At 43.6% G+C, this 27,375-nt stretch overlaps 1 protein-coding gene and 1 pseudogene across 1 annotated transcript in view; both read right to left on the bottom strand.

Annotated features, from left to right (window-relative positions):
- The window catches only part of TBC1D1 (TBC1 domain family member 1), a 225,209-nt gene extending 199,211 nt beyond the window's left edge, over positions 1–25,998 (bottom strand). Inside the window, 2 exon segments of the mRNA XM_070372259.1 lie at positions 14,663–15,165; positions 25,480–25,998. Of these exon segments, the coding sequence (XP_070228360.1) occupies positions 14,663–15,079 (417 nt within the window). The 5' untranslated portion in view covers positions 15,080–15,165; positions 25,480–25,998.
- On the bottom strand, positions 42–1,464 carry LOC102280692 (heterogeneous nuclear ribonucleoprotein A1-like; annotated as a pseudogene).
- Positions 25,999–27,375: the final 1,377 nt, after the last annotated feature.

The raw sequence follows: 27,375 nt of genomic DNA, 5'->3' as shown, positions 1-27,375 counted from the left end.
CTGGCTCTCCTCTCCTGCTAAGCATTGTTTCCTGGCAATAATTAAAACCTTCTGCCAATGCCATAGCCACTGCTGTGCTGGAACCACCATAGCCACCTTGGCTTCATGGTTTGGCAAAGTATTGGCCTCCACCACCTCAGGAGCCAGAACTTCTGTCTCCAAAGTTTTCTTCTTTCATGGGTCCAACATTTGAATATTGATTGTTGTAACTGCCAAAATCATTGCAGCTTCTGCCACTTCCAAAATTGCTTGCATCATTACCAAATCCATTATAACCATCCCCACTGCCACCATATCCGCCACCACCACGGCTGCCACCAAAGCCACCTTGACCACAGAAGCTTCCTCCATGACCAAAGTTGTCATTCCCGCCAAAACCACCTCCATGACCACCACCAAAGTTTCCAGAACCACTTTGACCTCTCTGGTTGGATGAAGCACTAGCCATCTCTTGCTCAGACAGGACCTTTCTCACTTCACAGTTGTGGCCATTCACATTGTGGGATTTGTGAATGACAGTCTTGTCTACGGAGTCATGGTCATCAGAGGTTACAAAAGCAAAGCCTCTCTTTTTGCCAATACCTCAGTCAGTCATGATTTCAATCACTTCAATTTTGCCACACTGTTCAAAATAATCTCCCAGGTGATGTTCTTCAGTGTCTTCTTTAATACCACCAACAAAAATCTTTTTCACAGGTAAGTGGGCACCAGGTCTTTGCGAATCTCCTCTTGAGACTGCCCTTTTTGGTTCCACAAGTCTTCTGTCCACCCTGGGTGGCCTTGCACTCATGGCTGCATCCACCTTCTCCACTGTGGCATATGCGACAAACCCGAAGCCCCTGGAGCGCTTGGTGTTTGGATTCCTCATTACCACACAGTCTGTGAGCATGCCCCAATGCTCAACATGGCTCCTCAGACTCTCATCAGTTGTTTCAAAGCTCAATCCTTCAGTGAAGAGCTTCCATAGCTGTTTGGGCTCTTTGAGAGCCTCTGACTTAAACACGACGGCAGTGAAGTAGGGGTGTGGGGGAGACTTCAACAATGCTTTCTCAGTGGCGTCCGTGGGCAGAAAGCCTCTACTCATTTTTTAATCAAAATTTTTTCTCTTGAGAGGTATGATACTTTGTATACTTTAGATATTAACCCATTATCAAATATATACTTTGCAAATAATTTCTCCCATTCTATAGGTTGTCTTTTCATTTTATTAATTGTTTTGCTATGCAGAAGCTTTTTAGTTTGATGTAGTCCAACTTGCTTATCTTCGCTTTTGTTGCTCCAAATCTCGTTTCTTTCTAATGATAGACAGATCAGACATCTCTGAGTCACCTCCAGCCCATCCTGGTCATGCTCTTTTTTCATAACCAAAATGGTTCATCAAAGCTAAACAAAGCTGATGCTGTCACTTTCTACCAATCGTGAAGCTAGCCTTTCCTTTCTCCCTGCTGCACAAAACTGCAGCCATGCAAAAGGACACATCTCTACCATTATAAAAAATGTCTAAAATATAACTATAGCTATAGCTAATTGTGTGTGTGTGTATGTATGTATGTGTATATATACAGCTTCCTGGGTAGCTAAGCTGGCAAAGAATCCGCCTGCAATGCAGGAGACCCCAGTTCAATTCCTGGGTCGGGAAGTTCCCCTGGAGAAGGGATGGGCTACTCATTCCAGTATTCTTGGGCTCCCCTGGTGGCTCAGACAGTAAACAATCCACTTGCAATGCAGGAGACCTGGGTCTGATCTCTGAGTTAGGAAGATCCCCTGGAGGAGGGCATGGCAACCCGTTTCAGTACTCTTGCCTGAAAAATCCCCATGGACAGAGGAGCCTGGCAGGCTACAGTTCACGGGATTGTAAAGAGTCAGACATGACTGAGTGACTAAGCACAGCACAGCATATATATATATATATATATATGTATATGTATATTCTGGAGGAGGGCATGGCAACCCACTCCAGTATTCTTGCCTAGAGAATACCCATGGCAGAAGAGCCTGATGGGCTACAGTCCATGGGGACTGAGGGACTAAGCACAGCACACACACACACACATATATACACATACAGATATATAGATAGATAGATAGATATAGACAGGGAGATCAAAAGGGAGACTGAGTTTAAAAAGATATGTGGGGTCTTCCCTGGAGGCTCAGTGGTGAAGAATCCGCCTATCAAGGCAGGAGACATGGGTTCAGTCCTTGATCCGGGAAGATCCCACATGCCATGGAACAACTAAGCCTGTTAGCCACAACTGCTGAGCCTGTGCTCTTGAGCCTAGGAATTGCAACTACCAAGCCCACACACCCTGCAGCCCATGCTCCACAACAGGAGGAGCCTGAGCACTGCAACTAGACAACAGTCCCCATTTGCCACAACTACAGAGAAGTCTGCACAGCAACAAAGATCCAGCACAGCCATAAATAAATAAATAAAATTATTTTTTTAAAGATAAGTGTAGAAAGGAATATATAAATTGATTACATATAAACACATTTGTTTATATAATAAAAGAATAAAATCTATAAGGCTATACACCAATCCGTTCGTTACTGTTGATTTCTCTCTAGGAGGTGGGATTAAGGGAGAACTTTTAACTGTAACTCTATTGTACTATTTTTTTATATTCAGCATAAATGCCTTTATAATCAGAAAAACATTTTATTTGGGGGGAAAAAAGTTGATGCCAAAAAAGATGGGCTCAAATCACAGCTGAAGGGAAGGGATTTAACCTATATACTACAAAGTTACTGAGAAGTAGACTACTCAGCTTTCATGAAATCTTCCCCATAATTCTCATCAATAATGCCCCTAAATTTTGTGTTTATCAAATCCAGAGAACTGTGCAACAGAATGGAGAGGCAGTGAATATTATCATGAACAAAGACTCTGAGGGGAAAAACACTCAGTAGGGATAGGAAGACAGCGATGGTGTCTAAGACTGAAATTCTGGCTGAACAAGAGAAATCTGTATTGATGAGGAAGGAAAAGAAGAACAAGGAAATAAACTATTAATAATATGGCTGCATAGGGGGATTCCAGAAGAGATTTGGCCAAAACATTAAAAATAAAAAAGGAGGACCACACCCTCCAGGAACAAATACAAAAGGTAACATCCACTCATACATTCATGAAGCAACCCCCTGTAGCAGGCATGGTTCAGGTGCCAGGGTCTAGCCTGGAACAAGACAGGCAAGGGCCCTGTTGTTTTGTGGCTCCGGCAGGTCAGGGTTCTGTAAACAAGGAAGCATACACCAGCAAGACAGTTCCAGATAATGATAAGCAGCACAAAAACATTCTGTAGGGCTTCCCAGGTGGCGCTAGTGGTAAAGAACCTGCCTGCCAATGCAGGCGACGTAAGACATGTGGGTTTGATCCCTGGGTCGGGAAGATCCCCTAAAGAAGGAAATAGCAACCCATTCCAGTATTCTTTCCTGGAGAATCCCCACGGACAGAGGAGTCTGGGGGCTACAGTCCATGGGGTCGCAAGAGTCGGACACAACTTAGGACTAAACCACCACCACCACAAAGACATTAAAATCTAATGAAGTGTCAATGATTGGTGTGGGAGTACTTTTGACTGGGAGGCTTGAGGATGAGGCTGAATTGAGTTCATAACAGTCTAAGGAACCAACCACATGAAGAGCTGGGAGCAGAGCTCTCCAGGGAGAGGCAACAACAAATGCAGAGACCTCGTGTGAAGAAGGAGGTTGTCACATTTTAGCCATGTGAACACCAGGGTGGCTGGGGTCCAAAGAGCACTGAAAAGAGTGTGGGAAATGAGGTCCATGTGGAAACTCCAGCAGAAATACAGGATTTTAGTCCAAGTACATCAGGAAGTCCTTAGAGAGGTTTTTGAGCAGGAATTGGTAGCTATTCTAGAGGTGCTCTGGATGCTAGCTTGGTGGAAAGAAGAAGCAAGAAAGGAGACAGGAAGAAAAGTTAGGAAGTACTGCAACATTCCAGATGAGAGATAGTGGAGTCGTGGCCTCAGGATTAGCCATGGAATCAGAGCAATGACAGATTTGGAATGGGTCTTGAATAATTTGGATGACAGTGTGAAGGAAAGAGAGAAATCTAGGAGAAAGATGACTCCTAGATTTTGGCTGTAGCAACTGCCATTGTCACTTAAGAGCTGCAGAAGACTGGAAAAACCACAGGTTGGTGGGCAGTAAATTCAAGAGTTCTACTTTAACCATGTTGAGTTCAAAATGCCTATTTAATGGCTAAGTAGAAGTCAAGCTCAGAGTTGGATAGATGAGTCTGGAACTCACTGGTGAGTCTAAGCAATAAATTAACTTTCAGAGTCTCCATCAAATAGGTGGTATTTACTGCTATGATGAGTTCATCTGGAAAGCGTGTCAAAGAGAGAAATGCAGAAGACAGTCTCAGATCAGATCAGATCAGATCTGTCGCTCAGTCATGTTCGACTCTTTGCAACCCCATGAATCGCAGCACGCCAGGCCTCCCTGTCCATCACCAACTCCCGGAGTTCACTCAGACTCACGTCCATCGAGTCAGTGATGCCATCCAGCCATCTCATCCTCTGTCGTCCCCTTTTCCTCCTGCCCCCAATCCGTCCCAGCATCAGAGTCTTTTCTAACGAGTCAACTCTTCGAATGAGGTGGCCAAAGTACTGGAGTTTCAGCTTTAGCATCATTCCTTCCAAAGAACACCCAGGGCTGATCTCCTTTAGAATGGACTGGTTGGATCTCCTTGCAGTCCAAGGGACTCTCAAGAGTCTTCTCCAACACCACAGTTCAAAAGCATCAATTCTTCAGCCCTCAGCCTTCTTCACAGTCCAACTCTCACATCCATACATGACCACAGGAAAAACCATAGCCTTGACTAGACGAACCTTTGTTGGCAAAGTAATGTCTCTGCTTTTCAATATGCTATCTAGGTTGGTCATAACTTTCCTTCCAAGGAGTAAGCGTCTTTTAATTTCATGGCTGCAGTCACCATCTGTAGTGATTTTGGAGCCCAGAAAAATGAAGTCTGATACTGTTTCCACTGTTTCCCCGTCTATTTCCCATGAAGTGGTGGGACCGGATGCCATGATCTTCGTTTTCTGAACGTTGAGCTTTAAGCCAACTTTTTCACTCTCCACTTTCACTTTCATCAAGAGGCTTTTTAGTTCCTCTTCACTTTCTGCCATAAGGGTGGTGTCATCTCAAGGGACGTACAACTCAGAATTAAGAAGAGGAAAAACCAACTAAGGAGACTGTGTAGAAACCACTATTAGAGGCAAAGGGAAAACAGCAGGTTGTGATTTTCCAAAAGCCAAGAGAAGAGAATGTTTTAAGACAGAAGAAACAATGTCTTGTCAAATACATCGAAGTTACTGGATGAGAGAAGTACAGAGAAGGGACAACCAGATTTTACAAGCTACAAGTGACTGGTGACATGTAGGAGCCATCAAATCAAGACAGAAGCCCAGTTGGTAAACCAAGGAAAAAAATGGGGATTTCCCTGGTGATCGAGTGGTTAAGAATCCACTTTCCAACACAGGGAACATGAGTTCCATCTCTGGTCTGGAAATATTCCACATACTGTGAAGCAACTAAGCCTGTGAGCTGACTTGTGAAGTCTGATTCCTAGAGCCCAGGCTCCACAAGAGAAGCCACCACAATGAGAAGCCCTCACTCTTCAACTAGAGAGTGGCCCCCCGCTCACTGCAACTAGAGAAAGCCCACGTGCAGCAACGAAGACCCAGCACAGCCAAAAATAAATTTAAAAACATTTAAAGCAAATACCTTCCACTTAAACAAATTTTTTAAAAAAATAAAATGGGCGAGTAGAAGCAAAGGTAGCCACCATGGCAACTCTTGAAAAACGGAGCAGAATATTGGACCAGTTACTGGAGGAAGCTGGGATGTGAAATGGGGCTAGAGGATGGCTTGTTTTTAAGACGGGCGATACCAATACTTAGAAGACCAAGCAAAAGCAGACCAAGAATTTCAGTTCTGTGTTATTTTTCATATCATTCTTTAGGAACCAAGCAGATCAGCATCAGTAGGACAGAAGTCTTATCTGACTTTCTCTTCCATTGCTGCTGCTGCTAAGTCGCTTCAGTCGTGTCCGACTCTGTGACCCCATAGACGGCAGCCCACCAGGCTCCCCCGTCCCTGGGATTCTCCAGGCAAGAACTCTGGAGTGGGGTGCTATTTCCTTCTCCAATGCATGAAAGCGAAAAGCGAAAGTGAAGTCGCTCAGTTGTGTCCGACTCGCAGCGACCCCAGGGATTGCAGCCTACCAGGCTCCTCCACCCATGGGATTTTCCAGGCAAGAGTACTGGAGTGGGTTGCCATTGCCTTCTTTTCAGTTAGAGGCCAATAAACAGACTATTAAAAATTTTCTGGGTACTGGAGAGGAAAGTGATCGGAAGACATCAACATGGGTTTAGCAGAAATGAACCACTTCATATAATACTTATGGATCAAGACACTGCTTGATTTTTTACACAACTACTGTGACAGCCTCCTAACTAATCTCCCTCTTCGATCTCATCTCTCTACTTCAAAATCTGAAAACAAATCTAGTTATTTCACTTTCCGAATACCTCTCATGGCTGACATAGCACAACCTTTTTAAGAAAAATACCCAATACCCTTAACAAGGCAGATCAAGCCCTATAAAATCTGACTCCAGTTTTTCCTTCCTGTCACATCTCTGACCGTGCAATTTGCAAAACATCACATCATAGCAGCTCCAGCCACAATGGACAACTCTGTACACCTTTGTCCCACTTTGGCTTGATGTGCTCAATCCCCTACTTGTCCATGAGTGCGTACTAAGTCACTTCAGTTGTGTCTGACTCTTTGCGACCCCATGGATTATAGCCTGTCAGGCTCCTCTGTCCATGGAATTCTCCAGGCAAGAATACTGGAGTGGGTTGCCATGCCCTCCTCCTGGGGATCTTCCCAATCCAGGGATTGAACTTGTGTCTCGTATGTCCCCTGCACTGGCAGGCGAGTTCTTTACCACTAGCGCCACCACTTAGGACGTCCATTCAATCTGCACCAAACTCATCAGCCTGGGAAATATCTAGAGGATCTTCAAAACCCACTCAAATGTCTTCCAAATTACATTTGGAAGGTCCCTCCAGAAGACAGAGCTATGACGAAGAACTAAACGTTTCAGGAAACAACTTCATTCCAGTGTAAGAGATTTAGGGACAATTCAGTTTTCTGAAACAAAAGGGGACGTTGTCAGGTACCATGTGTGGACACAGGAAGTGATGACTTGCCAGGTGAAACCTCCAGCCATGTCCATTGTTCAATACGACCCACGTAATTATTTGATGGCTATCATTGTCGGGAGGAGCCAAAAGTCAGCCTCTAGAAATTTCTCTTGTTTCTAGTTCTGCCCTCTGAAGCAATTGAGAAATTGTCTACTTCATTTTGTATACAGCAGCTTTTCACATAGCTTCAGGCACTCATTATGAGTATACTAGGCCTCCTCACGGTCTCTCAAATTTGCTCTTTTATAACTTACAGATGTTTGCTAACTCCCAGCCGTGCAGCCTTCAGAATCTATATTTGGCATATAAAGCATCATGCTACTTCTTAAGGGGACAATCATGGCTTACTTGACTTTGAACCCTAGCACCCAGCCACATAAATGTACATTAGTTGCATTTCAAAGAAAGAATTAATGTAAAATCTGTAACATTTCAAATACATCACTTGAGCACAGGAAAGGATGACTTCTGATGTTCTGCTGAAATTGAAAGCAGCTCCTTTCCTGCCCTGAAGTCACATGTGAGTTTTCTGGTACATCCTGCATTGAAGTCCTCCCCTAAGCCCCATTCCTAATCCAGCCTCTTCTGAGACTTTCTCTGAACGGGGCTTAGTCTCCAGTTGGCTTGCTCTGGTTGGTGGTTCAGGATTACAGGCTGCAATTAGTGTGGTGGACACTGAACCATCCAGAAGGGGGAAAAGCACTCAAAAAAAGAAAAATTAGAAACAAGAGATTTATCTCTTTCACCATATTCCAAACTAGCAGCCCTCAGAGTTCTTAACCACTGTAATATGTACCTAGAATTAAAAACAGGTCCTAGTGTTTAATGTGATTTTTTTAAAAAATAACTTTGAGCAAAATTCTATCACTAACAAATAGAAAGCAGCAAAGGAAAACAGAAAATCTGAACTCACTCTGTGATAAACATTCAAATTATTTCCAGAAATCTTTTCTAGGTAGCTTCTCCAAGGCTGACTAGTACAAGATGCAAGCTACATATGTAATTCAAAATTTTCTTGTAGGCACATTCATAAAGATACAGCAAAAGATGAAATTAATTTTATTATTATATTTGATTTAACCCAATATATAGAAAATATTATGATTCAACATGCAACCAAAATAGAAAATTATTGAGACATTTTCCATTTCTCTTTTCCAACCAAGTCTTTGAAATCCACTGTTTTAACACTCACAGCACATTTCAGATGAGACCTGCCACACTCCAAGTTCTCAACAGCCTCAGACAACTACCAATGGCCGTCCTGGACACTGGAGGTCTCGGCTATAAATAAGTTCTTCTAAGACACAAGTCAACTTTAGGTTCACGACACTTGTAAAGTCTATTCTTAGGAACAGATTTTTATTATAAAAATAATTACCAATGCAAAGCAATCAGGGAAAAATGCAAAGCTATAAAAAGTGATATGTATTGAAAATAGATGTCTAAAGAAATTATCTAGACACCGATCACAAGGCGGATGCTTCTGAAACCCTCAGACTCATCTCTCAAAGTAAAAAATATATTGCATAATCAATCCTGTGTCATGGACCCAAACCTTCCAACAAATACTTTGGAGTTCATGCAGTCCAGGACATTCTTTTTATAGATGAAAAAGAGTCCCTGCCAATCCCTGTACCAAGCAACCGGCTTCTGTCTAGTGTGACAGACAGTCAAGTGTTGATGGGTTGACTCAGACACACTGCTCCGTGCACCCATGCCCTGGGTCATAGCCACCGAGTGGGCCCCCAGATGAAATCTTACATAACAACCAAGATGGGATAAAAGATGCCACGTGGCACTTTCAACATCCATGAAAAAATCCTCCAAAACATATGCCACATAGCCTTCTCAGAACCATTCCCTGAGTAGCAAAGAAAGCCTCTTGTCTGATATTTAAAATTATGAACACTCAATGCAAAAAGGCGCTAGATTGGAAGAGCTGCAAAATCATATTATGCTCTTCAGAATAATCACCCTCAGGAACAAAAACACTCCAGCTCAGTGTTATAATTTCGATCTTCACTCCAGCAAAGAAAGGAAGTAATGAGCCAGCAAATATAACAGCCAAGCAAGAGATGCCATCGAAGCCAGCCTCTATTGAAAATCCTGAAATAAATGATGCATATTTTAAGTCACTAACTTAAAATTCCAAGCAGATGGGGAATTATTAAGAAAAATGAATGATGGGTAAAAGTGCAACCGGAACAAAGCTATGATCAAAACCAAAATTTTTTAAATTGTTAATTAAATCATAAAATTCAGCCAAAGCAACTTGGGCTTATATAAGGGACTTAAGTATTAAACCTGCTAATCACAGGAAAATAACTTTAGACCACCTTTTCAATTGATATGCAACATAATGAATCCAGAGAGGCTCGGTGGGGTAGCAGTCCATCAGTTACTAAGAAAGATGGTGTGCTTAGAGGGCCTCGTGTGAGAATACATTGGTCCTGTACCGGAAATTTCAAAAGGAAACATTTATTGTTCTTAAATTAAATTCACCAATAGTTAAGCACTCTTCAAACAAGCAGTATGGGAACCCACAGAGTTCAGCCTCGGATATAGCTCACTTTCAAGAAATGCAGTTTTGTTGCCAAAAATCATAGAAAAGGAAACCCATTCTTTCAAAGGACACTGACATTCTCTCAATCATGCCTTCCTCAGCAGCACTTAGAAAAGTCTTTCTAGAAGTAGACTTCTTTCTAGACCTTCCCATGCAGTCACCCCAGCTCCTCTATCCCTTACCCCATGCTCCTTTGGCATACTTTGCTGTCCTCCTCGTCCCTAAGGTTTTAGTACTTCATAATTTTCCAGCGAAAGATAACATTTCCTCCTTAGAAAAGGGAGAAATGAAGCTAGCAAGATTCTAGTAAATCCACGATGCTCTTAGGGAGGGTGGGGGAGGGGAAGCTCTGCTCATTCATGACATCCGTCACAGTTACGAAACCCCCATGTTGTGCCCAGACTGGACAGACTGTTGTGCCCAGATGAACCCTAACTAAAATGTTTGAAAATCCAGGACAGGTTACAAGTATAAGTCAGCTGAAGAAGAGTGGGTCCTTATAGCAAAACTACTCCCACACACCCCAATTTCTGCCTTACCCCGGGTCCCATGAATTGCCCATTCCCTCACCTAACACCAGCCTACACTTCTCCTCCATTTATTACTGGCTCAATAATCCTTGTCATTCCTCATTCAAAATCCATTCTTTCCATTCATTGACATAAAACAGCAACATACACAGTCAGAAGCCCCAGCCCAACACTTCCACTGCCTGCAACTCAGTGCTGGAAATTCTTTTAAAGGAAGCAGAGATTTTTACTTTGTGGATTTTTAAAAGAAAATTAAAAAAAAAAAAAGGATTAAAATGTAAATACTCTTCCGAGTGAGTGGCCAAGCTGATGTTCTTCTTAGAAGAAACAAAGCTGAAGAACTGGAGAAGGAAAGAATATTGAGATAATTCTCTTAGACTTTTTGCTTTTCCTAGGGCTGAGTCCAGGAGGAATTCTTGATTTCTTTGTCATGTGATGGGGTAAAGACCTACTCAGCGTCACCCATGTAGCTATTTGTCTTCCAGAGTGGATTTTTTAAATTTCCTGCCATGGATTCTAACTTTAAACTTTAACTCAGAACCTTACGCTACTGTGTCCACATGTGTTTGGAGGGATGTTCTTGAATGTTATGAGAAAAATGTAATCCATGGTTCAATAAATTTAGAAACTTACTGGACAAATGTACAGTTAAAGAGTGGAACAGAAAACATATTGTTTCCCTAACACAACAGTTTTTAGAGTGTGGTCTGTATAATTCAGTGAACCAATATTTTCTGAATAATCACTGTATTATGTTACAGAATCATTCGTGCTTAAAATATTCATTAAAGCACAAGACAGACTAATGGATTTTAATACAACAAAGTGCAAAAAGTACTTTGATATGGTTCCGGATTGCACACTGCAACAAACCTTTAAGAAACTGCATCTGTCTAGTTTATGTACAGCATTAAAGAAAAATATCCATAATTTTCTAAAAAGGCTCAAAAGTATTTCTCCATTTTCCTAGTTCATATCCATGTGAAGCCAAATTTTCTTAATAGGCTCAACCAAAACAACATATCACAAACAGAATGAGTGGAGAAGTAGCTGAGAATTAATAGTTGACCACTAATCCAGATATGAAAGAGATTTGCAAAAAACCAAGCAAACAAAATTAAACGATGCCAGTTTTATCACTAAAATTTTGGGGAAAATACAATTGTTTTTACAAAAAAATATTATTCAGGATAACACATAGGGAACTTACTATCACTTTTTAAATTAATACCTTTATAATATCTCTGTTTTAATTTCTAATATAGTCTAAGTATTAATAGATACAACCCACATTAATGCTCTTTGGGATACTGAATAATTTTTAAGAATGAAAAGCATCTTCAGATCAAAAAGTCTGAGATGCTGCCCTAATGTATTTTGATCACGGAGGCCCTTCTCTGTGGAACATATTGGGTATATTCTATGAAGCATACAGTGGGAAACACAGTCTCATGCTATGCTTATAAAACTATTCCCTATCACGTCTCTTCTCAGACCTTCTTCAGTAAGTTAATTTATATGCTGTTCAAAGATTTCTTCTCATCTCACACGGTGGTTTTGTCATTATGACTCTGGCAGTAAATGCATATATTCTCCTCTGGCAAACACAGGTGGATACTGATCTCACTTATTCAGAAGAGGGCTAATAGCATTATTTATCTGAGCAAACATTACAAATAGTCTGGAGAAATAATGACACAGGTTAACTTGCTCCCACAGCAGATAATGCTCTGCGATAAGATAGGGTGCCAGGATGACCCAAGAACACAGCATCGTGCCAGCTAGAATCGGTGCCAGTTTGCTTCACCATTCAGTTTTCAACAAGAGAATCACTGATTGAGATGCCTATGCTACAAATTACTCTTTTATGAAACAAGCGGGATGATAGCAATTTATTACTCTGAGTACTGGCAATTTGTGTTTGTAAAAATTGTAAGCAAGCCAAAGATAACTTAAGGATGGATTCATATTTCTACCGTGGCTTTTTAGAACATAGAGTGAGGTCAATTCTCTACTTTCAGCACGACTCAAAGCCCTAGTTCCAGAATTTAGTTATAAATCTCTTCTTCCTGTCAGGTAGCTGAATGACTGGCTGGAAGCCTGTTCTCAGATGGCTATAAAAGATTTTGGGAAAGAGTCAGAAGTATAAAGTACTGAACAGCTATTCCGTGCAGAGACTGCCCCCAAGGAAACAGTCCTTATATAGAGCTGGCGTGGAGAACAGGCTGTACAGTCCTCTAATTTTCATTCTGGAATTTGCCCAAATAAGAGCACCATTAAGGTCACTTATGCAGTTTTGTTTTGTTTTTGTTTTTTTTTTAATGTCTGGTTTATAAAAATGCTGCTCAAGGTTGACCAGGATTGTATCCTGAGAGCTGAAGATGCTCATCTTGGTCTTTTTGTTTTTGCTTAAGATTTGAAATGGAATTAGTGTAAAATCTGCTTCTGATAAAACTTTCTTTAATTAAAATTTTTATTGGCATTAATGCTTACTAGTTTCAGGTCCCATTCTAGTTCATGTAGTCCTCCCAGCAGCTCTCTGAGACAGAGACTATAATTACCCCATTTTACAGATAAAGAAACAGACTCAGTGTTGGGTAAGGCCACTGACTTTATAGATGGTAGACAGGACTGGAGTCTAGGAAGTCAGTCCCTCTGAGCTCTGAACCAGGCCCCGCTCCCACCTGAGATTCATGAACAATAACATCAACTGCTTTTTAATAAGAAGATATCCAATTCTGTATGTAAAATAGTGGTTTTAAGATCCAGGTGAGCCATTATTTCAAAAAGCCTTCCTTATACTCCGGTGTGTTGAACTCCATTCTCTGAGTTCCTGACACACATCCTGGCCACAGACTGAGTTGTGTTTAACTGCCTGGCGAAAACCTTGAATTTTAAAATGAGGTTTGTGCACCCTGGAGGGTATGGAAAAAAAAAAACAAAACAGTGTGGTGTAGGGACAAAACATTAGCATTTCTCTTTATAGTTTCTGACATTTTTTTTAATTGGAGGATAATTGCTTTACAATGTTGTGTTAGTTTCCACTGTACAACAATATGAATCAGCCGTGAATCCGCAGTAAGCATATATACAGCACCTCCCTCCTCACCTCCCTCCCACCCTGCCGGTTCCATCCCTCTAGGTCATCACGGAGTACCAAGCTGAGTTCCCAGTGCTGGACAGAAGCTTCCCACTAGCTATCTATTTTATACAAGGTAGTGTATGCATGTTAATGCTATGTTTACTCCGAGGATTGGCATTAGCATCCTCAGAGTCTGCCTCGGTGTGTGTGGAAACAGCCACATAGGCCCCCCACACAGGCACACAAGGCACTCAAGACGAGCGTGGGCACTCCTCACCAGCAGGGTTAACACCCTCCCCTGCTTGTCAGCTTCCTGAAGCTGTACCAAATCTCAGTTTACATAGGCACAATTGAGAAAGAGGCTGTCAGGATTATATTTTCAACCATACCTAAACTAACTCTCACAAAACAGCCAAGTGGCTTCAAAGGAGTCCTGCAGAGAACTGCAAACAAATGCTAACAACAATATAAGCACAAATAAACAAGAAAATAGTAGAGCTGGTGATATTTTTATCATTTCTTTTATAATATTCTTCTCAGCCATATCATGAGATATAACAACAACAAGCCAGTGAGGATAGACTTGAAAGTGGCCAAAAGAAACAAAACAAAACAAAAAACCACTGAAAGTATCAAAACTTAGATTCATAGCCACTACTCTTTATGAATGGTCTCTGCCTAAGTGAACATGATACTTTGGGAAACTGGCTAATAAGACTCTTAGGCAGCTTACAAATAAATATATTTTTGTTAACAGCATCAAGAACATAAAACTCGCTGATCTAGAACTTTGCTACTCAAAGTGCAACCTGCAAAGGGGCAGTGCCCACATCATCTGTCAACTTGTTAGAAATGCAGTCTCAGGGTCCATCCCAGACCTACTGGATCATATTTTGCATTCCCCAGGTCATTCATGGGCACATTTCCGCTTGAGAAGCACTGCTCAGGACACACATCTTAAATGATCTGAATCCTAGTGGTTCAGCTCTTCTGTATACGTTTCGAAAGATTTCTCTGTTGAATTTTTGAACTCATAAACTTCTCATTTTAATAAAATATCTATTATCAAATGATCTTAAAGATTATAAAGAAACCATCCCCATAAACCAAAATCCAGTGAAATAATCTTGTATAATGGCAGCATTAGCTCCTTATTAATTCAGTACACGTAAATGCTCTAACCCCATACAACAAAGACCTTCCAGCCACACCCATCTTTTTAATCCCCACCTCCACTTACTTTTGTTTGATCATCGGCTTTGAACACATAGCAGATACTCTGCTGATTGGCTGCATCATTTTTAATCAGACAAGCAAAATAACTTGGGTCGTGACTATTGTGAATCAGTTTGTGAACTCGTTGAGGCTTACACTCGAAGATACTGGAACAGATCAATGGATCCCATTGTTGACTTTTTCCTGGCTCAGGCTCACATCTCAATCCAGAGGGCGAAACACAAAGGCGGACTGGCTTGGTGCCAGGCTCCTTTTTGGAAGACTGCCCGCTGAGCCTTCGCACCTCTGCCACCACCCACGGCAGCATGGGCATGGTAGTCAGAGAATGCACAGGCAAGGAGCCCACCAGCTGGAGGCCGAAGTCCACGGAGACCTCGTTAGGGAATGGGTGTTTCCTTGCTGTGAAGGTTATTGGTTCCATGTTGGGAAAGGTCTGGAAACTCAGCAAAACGTTGCCACTGTTTTTCTATTTTAGACCAAGCAATCTATTTCACATGCTTCTGAATCCTGTGGGAGAAAAACAGAGGCATTAGAATTTAATGAAGTCATGGCAATAGCTACTTTCAAAGAGATTATTTCAGCACTTGAGAGTCTGAAACCCAAATAGATGAAGAAATGGATATTAGCTCAAATAAGCTGCTCTGCCTAGAAAGAGCTTTCTTTAAATTGTATTACATATAAAACCTAAAAATGCTGTAACTGTCACACTCACTACGGGTTACAAAGCTCCCAGTGGGAGACTCCTGTTAAACACAAGCCTCATAGAGCCAACAGAGGCCAGCTCCATAGAAAGTAATATAGTGCTGCTTGGACAGCTTTAAACCCTACTGTATTATTTAACGTACATTACAAGACATTTTTTTAAGATGACTGAATTCAGTACTGGTGGCTCCCCCGAAATAAGTAATCTTGCAAGAAAAAAGTCAGCTATCTATCATGACAGTCTATTGAACTGGACTAGTTTTCAACAACTGACCTTATCACTTATGATACCCCTGGATTTTTAAAGGCTCTCCCCAATGTAGCCCAGAGGTTCTGAATCACGAATTCAAATTCCATTAACACATACTTGGTGACTATTACATTCTAAACACCATCACAAATATTTTGTTTCATTCATGTACTATACACACCCCGTGTCTCTTCTCATCAATAGAGGGTGTTTTTTGTACGAGATTCAAACTCACTCAAGGGGTAATTTTCCCTTCTCTATGGGTGACTTTCAACAACCACATTTGATGTATCGTAGCTTACTCCTTGGAAGAAAAGTTATGACCAAACTAGATAGTATACTGAAAAGCAGAGACATTACTTTGCAAAAAAAGGTCCGTCTAGTCAAGGCTATGGTTTTTCCTGTGGTCATGTATGGATGAGAGAGTTGGACTGTGAAGAAGGCTGAGCGCCGAAGAATTGATGCTTTTGAACTGTGGTGTTGGAGAAGACTCTTGAGAGTCCCTTGGACTGCAAGGAGATCCAACCAGTCCATTCTGAAGGAGATCAGCCCTGGGTGTTCTTTGGAAGGAATGATGCTAAAGCTGAAACTCCAGTACTTTGGCCACCTCATGAGAAGAGTTGACCCATTGGAAAAGACTCTGATGCTGGGAGGGATTGGGGGCAGGAGGAAAAGGGGACGACAGAGGATGAGATGGCTGGATGGCATCACTGACTCGCTGGACGTGAGTCTGAGTGAACTCTGGGAGATGGTGATGGACAGGGAGGCCTTGTGTGCTGTGATTCATGGGGTTGCAAAGAGTCGGACCCAACTGAGTGACTGAACTGAACTGAACTGAACTGAGTGCCCTTATAAGAGACTTAGAGAGCTCTCTTTCCACTTCTACCACGCGAGGACACAGGGAAAAGTGAGCAGTCTATGAACTAGGAAGCCAGCCATCACAAGATTCTGAATCTGCCAGCACCTTGATCTTGGGCTTCCCATCCTCCAGAACTGTAAGAAATCAGTTTCCATTGTTTATAGACTACCCAGTCTGTGATATTCGGTGACAGCAGCTTGAATGAACTAAGATAGTCATTCAAATCCGTTCTTTACTCTATTACTACTTCTTAACTGACTTTACATCTAAATAAATCTTACTTTTTTCTCAACTGGAGAAAAGGTGCCCCCACACTCAATCCAGCCTTCTTGTATTTCTTAGAGTAACTCAACCAACACATACAATTGATCATATCACTCTTCTGCTAAATCCTTAATCACAGCCCCCATAAAATCTACTCTTTGACATGGCATATAGGATCTCTTCAGAATCTGGACCTTTCCATATCTCCAACCATGTATACTCCTCTACAATGCAGCTTTGGGAGCTTTCCAGGTGGTGCAGTGGTAAAGAATCCAGCTGCCAATGCAAGAGACGCAAGAGATGCAGGTTCAGTCCCTGGGTTGGGAAGATCCCCTGGAGTAGAAACTGGCAACTAGTTCCAGTATTCTTGCCTGGAAAGTTCCATGGACAGAGGAGCCTGGTGGGCTAAAGTCCATGGGGTTACAAAGAGTCAAACATAACTGAGAGACTGAGCACGCACGCATATGCACATGCAGCTTTTGGCTCTGAAGATAAGTAACTGGACACGGTTCCCCACATGAGATGGGATTTCTCGTGCCTGTGTGCCACAGCGCATACTGTTCTCTCTGTCAGGAACATAATACCTGTCATGAACTGTAGAGAGCCCGAGAGTTTACCCTGCTTGCAAACTTACAAGTCAGGCTGCCACAAGTTAGCCTCCTGATAGAGGACATGCGACTCCCAGGTCAGACTAAGGATAATTTATTACTCAGAGCAATAGCAGTAGCCACAGAGGCAGCATTGTGGCTGGCTCCCTGACCTTCAGTTCCCACAGGCCAGGTGACATCTGTATCCACAGTGGGTTACAGGAGAGGCACCTGAGATTTGGAAGCCTGACTATTTTATAATAAGGAGTAAGCATGTCTGTCCTTAAATTCTAGAGTGTCTTCCAGAGAGGACACTATTTCTATCTTCTTTGGCTGTTTGCTATTGAAAAAAATCGAAAAGGTGATCCAGAACAAAGCAGTCGGTCCCTCTGCTCATAAAATAGCATCATGGACAACCCAAGGAGACTCTCCCAATGAAATGAAAAAATAGGATCATTGACAACCCAAGGAGACTCTTCCAATGACCCCACTCTTGTCCTCTAACCTAATCCCAACTCACAGACAAGTCCTAGTTCAAGCAACTGTCACCTCTCTCACCCATGGTGATTCGGGGCAGCCACCACCATGACCTGCTGCACTTTGTACCTAAACGTCTGAATAGGTGTCCCTAAACAAGTCTATAAGCGTCTTAAGCTCATAAGGTTTGGGGTTTCTGAAATCGGTATTCAAATTCTAAACCATTTCCAAACTACAACTGAAGCCTATTCTTTTTACTCTTATGTTTACTATGTGACATATATGCATATATCCAAAGAATGAATTTTTATAATTAATTTGAACATGGCTAAAAGCTAATTTTTTAATTTTAGATGTCTCAAAGTTTAGAAATAAGTCCATATTTTATTTAGAGCGCTAATATATTTCATAAAAGTGTATTCCCTATCTCTTTTCTTTTAAAGTAAAGCTTCTCCTGATGATGAAAACAGACTTAAAGCTCATATAACCCCATTAATAAAGGTCTCTCCTTTTTTTCTTTCTCTCACCTACAGGTGAAAGTGGCATTAAATGTCTAGCTCAGCTTCCACTCCTGTAACTGAATCTGCTTCAAGTTCTAACCGTTGACAGCTGCTAATCCCAAGACATGTTTAAAGAAGTGACTAGAATTATTACAAAGGATAGACCCAAGATCTATCAATGAGAGTAGATGAGGCAGCTATTAATATGGTGGCAACCAGTGTAGCAGAATTACTTTCAGTTTTCTTGTAAGGGAATACAAGAATGCTTCTGCTGCTGCTGCTGCTAAGTCGCTTCAGTCGTGTCCGACTCTGTGCGACCCCATAGACGGCAGCCCACCAGGCTCCGCCATTCCTGGGATTCTCCAGGCAAGAACACTGGAGTGGGTTGCCATTCCCTTCTCCAATGCATGAAAGTGAAAAGTGAAAGTGAAGTCTCTCAGTCGTGTCCAACTCTTAGTGACCCCATGGACTGCAACCCACCAGGCTCCTCCATCCATGGGATTTTCCAGGCAAGAGTACTGGAGTGGGGTGCCATTGCCTTCTCTGGAATACAAGCATAAAGCAAAACAATTACACAATTTAGTTGTTTCGATTATTTGGTAAATAGTCATCAAATTGGTCCTGCAATTTCACTGTCAAAACTATTTGGATGCCTCAGATTTTCACTTTTCAACCAGGAAGGGCACATCTTAGTTTCTCTGTAAAAAACAGATTGGACCTTAACACCTTAACACTGTCAATAAACTATCAAATCGTAAGTTCTACTTCAGATAGAGTCCTAATTATTTATAAGTAATTCAGATTCTGCTGACATAAGATTCATGGTAACTTAGATTCGGTGAATAACTAATGTTCAATGAAAAGTTACATAAAACAGAAGAACCATTCAAACAATCCTAACAAACCATCAGATTATTTTTAAGCCATCTCAGTCCACATCATATGCATGTAACCTGTGACCATCCTTGCGGCCTCAGGGAGAACCATCTATTCCAGGAAGTCTCCTGTGCTTCATGTCTCAGAAATACTCTGGTCTATTATTCTGGTGAGCATCTAATAGTCATGTTCTCGACAGCAGAGTCATCTGTGCAGAAGTCCTACCCCTCCTAGAGATCTTCTGTGTTCTACAACAACTCCTGCCCACCACAACCATTAACCATGGTGGGACCCAAAACACAAAGACACTCTTTTATCAGAATAGTCCCAATAACCTTGTTTTTGAGTCCTGCCATGATAAATACCCCTGGAAGCATGTATATAAAATCACAAAATTTTAAAGCTAGAAAGGTCCTTTAAAGCCACTCAAATTTCTTTCTTACATGCAGGAAATGAGGAAACTGAAGAAGCTAAATGGTTTGTCCAAGTTTGGTGACAGAATTAGGACAATACAAGTCCCTGACTCCCTTCCAAGCGGGGCAAAGAACCTGTTTTCTTACAAAACACTTTCAAGTGTGAAGTTGAGAAAACAAATTACTTTTCTAAATCTCAAGTTTACTCTTACAAAAGGATGGAACAAGACCATCCCCAAGTTTTCTTCTGTCTCTAAAATCTGGTGAATCTCATTTTCATAATGTAAAATACCAAATGTCCCTGAGACTGTGTGGGGATAGAAAGCTGCTCCGATCTTCCCTTAAGGAATATAAATGTGGGAGAGGTGCATGAAGACAGCCTGGGGTTTATTGATCAAGAAGCGAGAAAGGGGATGGTGGGAGTTAGCTGGCTGCCATTGGGAGTGCCCTCTCATCCCAGCACCCATCCACTCCCTCCCTCCCAGTTAACCACAGGGAGTGGGATGGGGACTTTCCTGTAACCAGCCATACACTGCAGCCCCTACCTTCTCAGACGCTGGTGGGAGGGGAGGAGAGTGAGATAGATGGATAAAGGGAGGGCTATTGGAAGCTTCTAGCTCCAGGCCAGGTTAGGAACCAGTCGATACTGATTAGCTGACAGGGACCTGCCAGAGAGACAGGAAACCCCTAAGGACACTCATTTCCCCTTGAGAATCAACGACCTTTTTTTTTTTCCTGTTCTTTACTCTAGATGGAGTAGCTTGCAGCTGAGCAGGATTATTCTGCCACTTGAATACTCTAATCGCATGCAGTGAGATCACTGGCTTGGCTTGGCTATTTGTCCATTTCCTGCACAGAATCCCATAAATCTGAGAAGTGTGATGCTCACTCAGGAATTGCTCATAGGTCCCCAAAATCTTTGAAGCAGTCAGCTATTTCACCAGCATGGCTATTTCACTGACTGGCTCCTGGAGCTAGTGGTTCTAACCTTTACTTCATCGAGGACGCTCCAGTACCTGGCTTTGCCTCTCTAACTTGACACATAAAGTAATGCTGTTTTGAATGACTTCCTTCCTATATAAATCAGAGATAATTCAAGCCTAGTCCTTTAGAATGTCACTGTCACTTCCTGTATTCTCTTCCACGGTATTGCCCAGGATAAAAGGGTGGGGTGGGATCATCCTAGTTGGCCTCTAGGGGTTATGTCTAACCTTCCCTCCTGCATGGCTGCTGTAAGTTATTCTCCTCAAAGTACCAGAGTTAACTGTTAACACATAATTACACTTACCTGTGAGTCTGTTAACAGGTTTTGCACTCACAATAGCCCCGATCAATAAAGACCATTATTACCATATCTGAATAAGAACTATTATGGACTATAATTATCATTATCAGCTCCAGTTTAATGATGAGAGACGTTAAGGAAGTTGCTGGCACAGAGAAGTGAGGTCACTTGCCCAAGGTCATACTAGCAGCGAGTAGCAGAAGCAGGATTCAGACCCAGGTCTTTCCGCTCCAGAGTCAGTATTACCTATTAACTAGTATTGGATATTGGAGAAGGCAATGGCACCCCACTCCAGTACTCTTGCCTGGAAAATCCCATGGATGGAGGAGCCTGGAAGGCTGCAGTCCATGGGGTTGCTAAGAGTCAGGCACGACAAAGCAACTTCATTTTCACTTTTCACTTTCATGCATTGGAGAAAGAAATGGCAACCCACTCCAGTGTTCTTGCCTGGAGAATCCCAGGGATGGGGGAGCCTGGTGGGCTGCCGTCTACGGGGTCGCACAGAGTTGGACACAACTGAAGCGACTTAGCAGCAGTATTGCATATTACACATATGCTCTTCTGTGTTCTTACAGCTCTCACAAGAGTCTTTTCATCATCCCCATTTTATATAAGTGTCCTCTAGCTAGTAAATAAGGAAGGCAGGATTTGAATCCAGACCTCCCATGTGCCCAAATTTCTGTTCTTTGCAATCTGACAGTATCTCCAGATGCAAGTAACACTAAACTATCATTCTAGTAGACAAGCAGGGTTATTTTTCTACCTAAATTTGACAATAGTAATCTATATCTGAGGACTTCCCAGGTGGCTCAGTGGTAAAGAGTCTGCCTGTCAATGCAGGAGCCACAGGAGACTCGGGTTCAGTCTCTGGGTTGGGAAGAGCCCCTGGAGAAGGAAACAGCAATCCACTCCAGTATTCTTGTCGGAAGACCCCATGGACAGAGAAACCTGGAGGGCTACAGTCCATGCGATTGCAAAGAGTTGGACAGGACTGAATGACTGAGCATGCATGCATGCAACCTAAATCTAGTGTGAAGATGATATGCTCAAACTGTAAAAGTCAATATAATTATAGCAATAAGCAATATACATTGTGTGCTCACTACCAAGCATTGTTCTAAGCACTTTACACGTATAAATTCACTAAGTTTGACAACTAACCCATAAGGTCCCCTCTCTGGAAGTTTAGATTCACTGATTATGTGTGCGTGTGTGTGTGTGTGTGTGTGCGTGTGTGTGTGTGTGTGTGTGTATATATATATATATATATAATGCGTTGTTAAATGAGTACATCTTCTTTTTAAGAGCAAAAAATAGCTGCTTCTTGTCTCAAAGGAAACAGGCACACTCAAAATTAAATGCATCTTTGCTGGTACTAAAACATATTTCCTACATTCTGCACAGCTTCACTGAAACCTAAGTGTCAAGAACATTTCACATGGCCCCAGTATGACCAATCATTTTCTAAACATCTGAAACCTGAACAGGGACACACTGATCTTAAATCTAAGAATCCATCGAATGGAAATCTTGGCCTGAAAATATCAAAAACCCTGAGAATGGAAAACTTCATATATTTTGTGAAGAATCTGGTTTAAAAATATTTTTATTCAAATGTGGAAAGCAAGCAATGAAAATAAAAGTCAGCAAAGGTGTTCATAATCTGTACTGAAAGCCTAAATCCTTTGCCATCACCAAAGGGATACAAACCTAACATTCCTTGGTTTCTGAGTGGACTCACAGCCATTTTAATGAACAGATTTTACTTCTCCAAGTTTTAATGACCACGGAAAAAAGAGGGCCTGGAAGATAAATCAAGTGTGGGGATGAATGAGGCTATTAAATTTGAGAAGAGCAGGAGAACAGACAAGAAAAAGGTCAAAGGAAACTATGCCAGGGCACCCACCCATGAGCACACCTACGTAAGCCCCCAAGGGGGATGATAGACGTGCTAGATCACCTGGAGAATCTGAAGAGTGGAGACTGGGGACCCTCAGACAAATGCTGTGAAGACAGTAAAAGGGCCTGAAGAGTTGTCATTTGGTGAGATAAAATTTAAAGCCTATTCAAAGGTGGAATCTGCAAGCAGCATCCCCACTCTGGGCGCCATCGTGAATGAAGATGCTGGGGAACAGGTACATGTCATACTGCCTGCCACTGGTACATCCTAGAAGCTCCCACAAGATCTGGGACTGAAAGGAGCCACCCACCAACACCTGGCTGTGCACAGGGGTACATCTGGTTGCTACTATAGCCCTTCTGGTGAAGGTCACCTTCTAGGGTGTCTTCAGGTGACACTTAATGTGTCCCGGGAAGTAGGACACAGAGATTGTCAACGGCTGGATGATAAGGGAAGTGGGGAAAGCCGAATAATTTCTTCAGAGTTGCCCTTTTCTTCCTCAAACATCTGGTACCGTCCCAACATCATATAGGACAAAAGGTCAATACTGACATGGCTGCACCAAACCAGAAATATGACCATTGACAGAGGAGAAATCTCCAGAGCTCTCAGTAGGAAAGATAAAGGCAGACTAAGCAGAGAGTTCCATTTTCAAAACTTTATTTTGATGCTAATATGCTAATAATTTATAACTACACCAGTGAATTTTTTCCCCTGTTTTACTGGTCTGCCAGTGGCTGGACAAGTCCACAGAAAGGCATTTATTTTAATGATTGTTTGATGATTTCAGGCACTGCTTTGAGCCACACTTAGTCCCTTTTATATTTCTTTGCACTCAGTTGATACTGTGGTCTCAGGATACTGCACTGTCTTCACTTCAGGAAATCTCCCCTAAACATTTCACACAGTGCCCTTTAATTCACAGCTGCACTCACTATCCACTAGCTCAGGTTTTATCAACAGGATACGGTAGAGAAATTTGGAGAGCAAGCACTTTTTATGGCCTTATTTCCCTATACCTTGTTAGGAAAAAAAAAAAAAAAGAAGCAGGCAGATTCGAGACTGCCACAGCTTTCCACTTGAAACAACTATAAAATATCTGTTTACAAAAGCAGTCAATCCTATTTTATGCAAACTTTTTCATTCAATGTCCTTATTTCTTAAGACAGTCTTCAAGGTTCCCAGGAAAGAGCTGTTCAGTTCAGTTCAGTTGCTCAGTTATGTCCAGCTCTTTGTGACCCCATGAACTGCAGCATGCCAGGCTTCTAAAACTGTCCATCATCAACTCCCAGAGTTTGCGCAGAGCTAAGCAGGAGACATACCTCCTCCCAAGCAAGAGAAGCCACATCAACTCTACAAAATCGTGTGGAACCCAGCTGCTTCCTGTATCCCTAACCAAGATGGTAATAGAACATCATGTGTTCAGAAACATAAAGAGTTGTCATGCAAGGTGGATTCCCAGCCCCTTAAAACAACTCTCCTGTTCACTCCTGAGGCCAACCCCTCCCACCCACAGTAGGTTCCCAAAGCACAAGGAAATCCAGAGGTGGCCATGCTTCTACTTCTACCAATCTCATCTCCAGTCTTTGGAGGAGAAGGAACTGCAGTTGTCCCAAAGAAGGGATTTTTTTTTTTTTTTTTTAAAATCAAGGACTCTGCAGTTCAGTTTAAGTACAGAGCAAAAGGTTTAGACATTTGGACTTCTAGAGATAGCTGAGTTTCCTAGATGTGACCTATTTAAGCCAGGTCACTTTTATTAACTTTGCTGTAAAGCAGAAACTAACACAACATTGTAAAGCAAGTATACGCCAATAAAAAATAATTTTAATAGGTAATTTTAAAATGCTCTTTCAAAGTCTGATTATACAGTATCAGTAAGTAAAATCACCCAATTATCTAAAAGGAAGAATGAATGACCTAGAAGTGAATGAATACCCATTAATTCATGCAGGGCACTCAGAATCAAACTGTTTGATGGGAGGAACAATCATCACTTTCGATTTCTTTTCCTTTTAAAGTAACTTTCAGAGAATAATCTATTTTAAATGAAATTGCCACAAGTAAAGCCGCCTCTAGGTGGACTCCAAAAAAAATGACATCTCTTTTAAGCACACACACACCTTAAACCCACAACAACAACTCGTGGCGAAGTTAGAGGGGTCTCATAATCACAGACAGATCAGGAAGCTGCTAGAAACAAGTAAGCAGGGTTTCAAAATGACTGGTACAGGATGTGCCCATAGAAAGAAATGTTGCGCGCGCCGGTGGAGCTGCCAAGTTGCTACTGCGAAGTACCCTGAACTTTTAAAGGGTGGCCTGGGGTTACTCTGACCGCCCTCCCCCAGTTTGGTCGCCTTACAAACACACTAGCCCTAGAAATATTTGGCGGGAGGGACGAGGACGGAGATGCGAAGACCGCGAGCAGGAGTGGAGGGAGGGGCAAAGGGAGGGTGCCTGCGGGAGCTCCCGGGTCGCTCTGAACTTGAAGGTTTCGCTTTCGTCCAACTAGGGGACAAAGAGGTGGCAATCAACTTCCTCTCCCGAGACACCCCCTGCGCGACAAGGACAGCAGGAACGCCCCTGGAGTGCCCGATCCCAGCTTTTCCACCGGCCCGGGAGCGCAGGGGCCTGCAGGAGGTAGGGGACGGCCGGGATGCCCCGGGAGGAGGCGGCGGGGTGTCGTGGGCGAGGCCCCAGGAAGCGCCTACCTGTGCCGCGGCGCGCTCAGAGCCCGGAACCCGGCCGGGGCGCGCAGGTGTTCGGGGGTAGCCCGGGGACGGCCTGGGCAGGCGGGGCGCGCATCGTGGCTGCAGGCTGCTCTCTTCCAGCCGCGGGGACTGGCAGGGCTCCCGCCTCTTCTCCAGTCGGCGGGTCCAGCGGCGGCGGAGGCAGCAACAGGCACCGAGGCGCAGGAACGTCGGCGGCCGCAGCGGCGGCGGCGGAGGAGGTGTCTGCGCGCGGCTCGCGTTTCCTCCTCCCCGGCAGGGCGAGCGCGGGGGAGGCGAGGGGAGGGCTGAACCCGGGATCTCCCAACTCGGTCCCCAGGGACCTAAGAGGGGGACGCGATGCCCCCTCCCTCCCCACAGCGCCGTGTGACTCTGCTCGAGCGGCATGGCCGAGACGGGCGAGTCACTCGCCGGCAACAGCTGCTGCAGTGCGGTCCACCGCCGTCTCCCTCCCCTCCCTGTCTCTCCCTTCCCGGGCGGTCCATCCTCAACCTGCTCCCGGGCAGCCAGCCTCAGCCCCGAGAGGTGTCAGGGCGCCGCCCCACCAGCCCCAGAGCAGGGTCTTGGCCAGACGAATACCCTGGGCTCCGGGGACGCGAAACCCCGCGCCTGATTAAAGCCCTCGAGGAGGGATGTGCGGTCCAACCCTGAGCTTAGCAGCCTATTTATAGCAGGTGGCACTGCCAGCCGCGCTCCGGGCCTGCGGGGCTCTCAGCAGGTGGCACTGCCAGCCCGGTCTTCACTGCCCTGCGGTAGCCTCGCCTCCTCTCTCCGAAATGGACAGGGTGAAAACTGCACAGAACACAGGAAGGTGGCCAAGCCTCCTGGAGGCTCTTCCAGACATTACCCCTTCTTCCCGTCCTAGTCAGGGAGTGAATTGAGGCACGGGCATCCTCTGGGGCTGAATCAAGGAATCGGGGAACAGCTTAAGTGTCTTTTCCTATTAAACACCCGTAAACCCATTTCCGAACAACTGCGGAATGACGCAGGGGCTAGACTGCCTTTTCCCCTTCCTGATGGTCCAGAGGCGCGCGCGCGCACTCACACACACCCCCTATCTCTCTCTCCCTCCCTCCCCCCCGCCCCCCCACACACCTCCGTGTGCCTACCCTCTCTCTCACACACCCTTTATCTGTCTCGCTCTCTCTCACACACACACACACCCCTCCGTGAGCCCACCCTCGAGTCAGATTTGGGGAAGTTAGTTCTCAGCTGCCTTGTAGAGTGTAAGGAGAGACACCAGGGAGATGTAAGACGTCTGAGAAAGCAGGCTCCTAGGGTTAGGAGATGGCAGGGTTCAGGAAACAGGCAAACCTCCTAAATCCCTGTCTTACCAGGTAAATTTCACGCCCCACGGCTGGGACAGCGATCTGAGGGAAGTGGGGAACTGAGCAGAGAGAGAAGGGTAGGAACAAGAGGAGGATGGTCGTGGGGCAGATGAGAGGGGGCTGGGCGGCAACGGAAGGGGGAGACATCTTTCAGGATTTTTTGCTTAGTGTAACTGCAAGCTGACTTTAGGGAAGTGGTTGAATTTGAACTGCAGGGTTGGATGTGAACCCACATTCCAGCTCCACCACTCAGTTTGGCTTAGGCAAGCTGCTGGACCTCTGGTCTCCATTCTTTTTACCTGTTAAATGGGACCAATATACACTTTATAAGAGCACTGTGAGGATATAATGGGAAAGTGTATGTAAAGTGCTTAGCACAGTGGCACATGCGTGGACCTCAAGTAGTGGCAGCAGCTATTGTTACCCTGGCTCAGGATGCAAATACAGGTTCAAGGTTCTCCCCTCCCTCCTCGCTGCCTTCTCCCTCCAGGAACAGTGAGTTGCTAGGAGCTGAGGAGGCATTTGGAGGAGTCTTTTTGATCAGGACTGC

This window comes from Bos mutus, chromosome 6 (genome assembly GCF_027580195.1).
Source record: "Bos mutus isolate GX-2022 chromosome 6, NWIPB_WYAK_1.1, whole genome shotgun sequence".
NCBI lineage: Eukaryota > Metazoa > Chordata > Mammalia > Artiodactyla > Bovidae > Bos > Bos mutus.
Note: the sequence above shows the minus strand (reverse complement) of the source record. Positions and strands in the feature narration are given on the sequence as shown.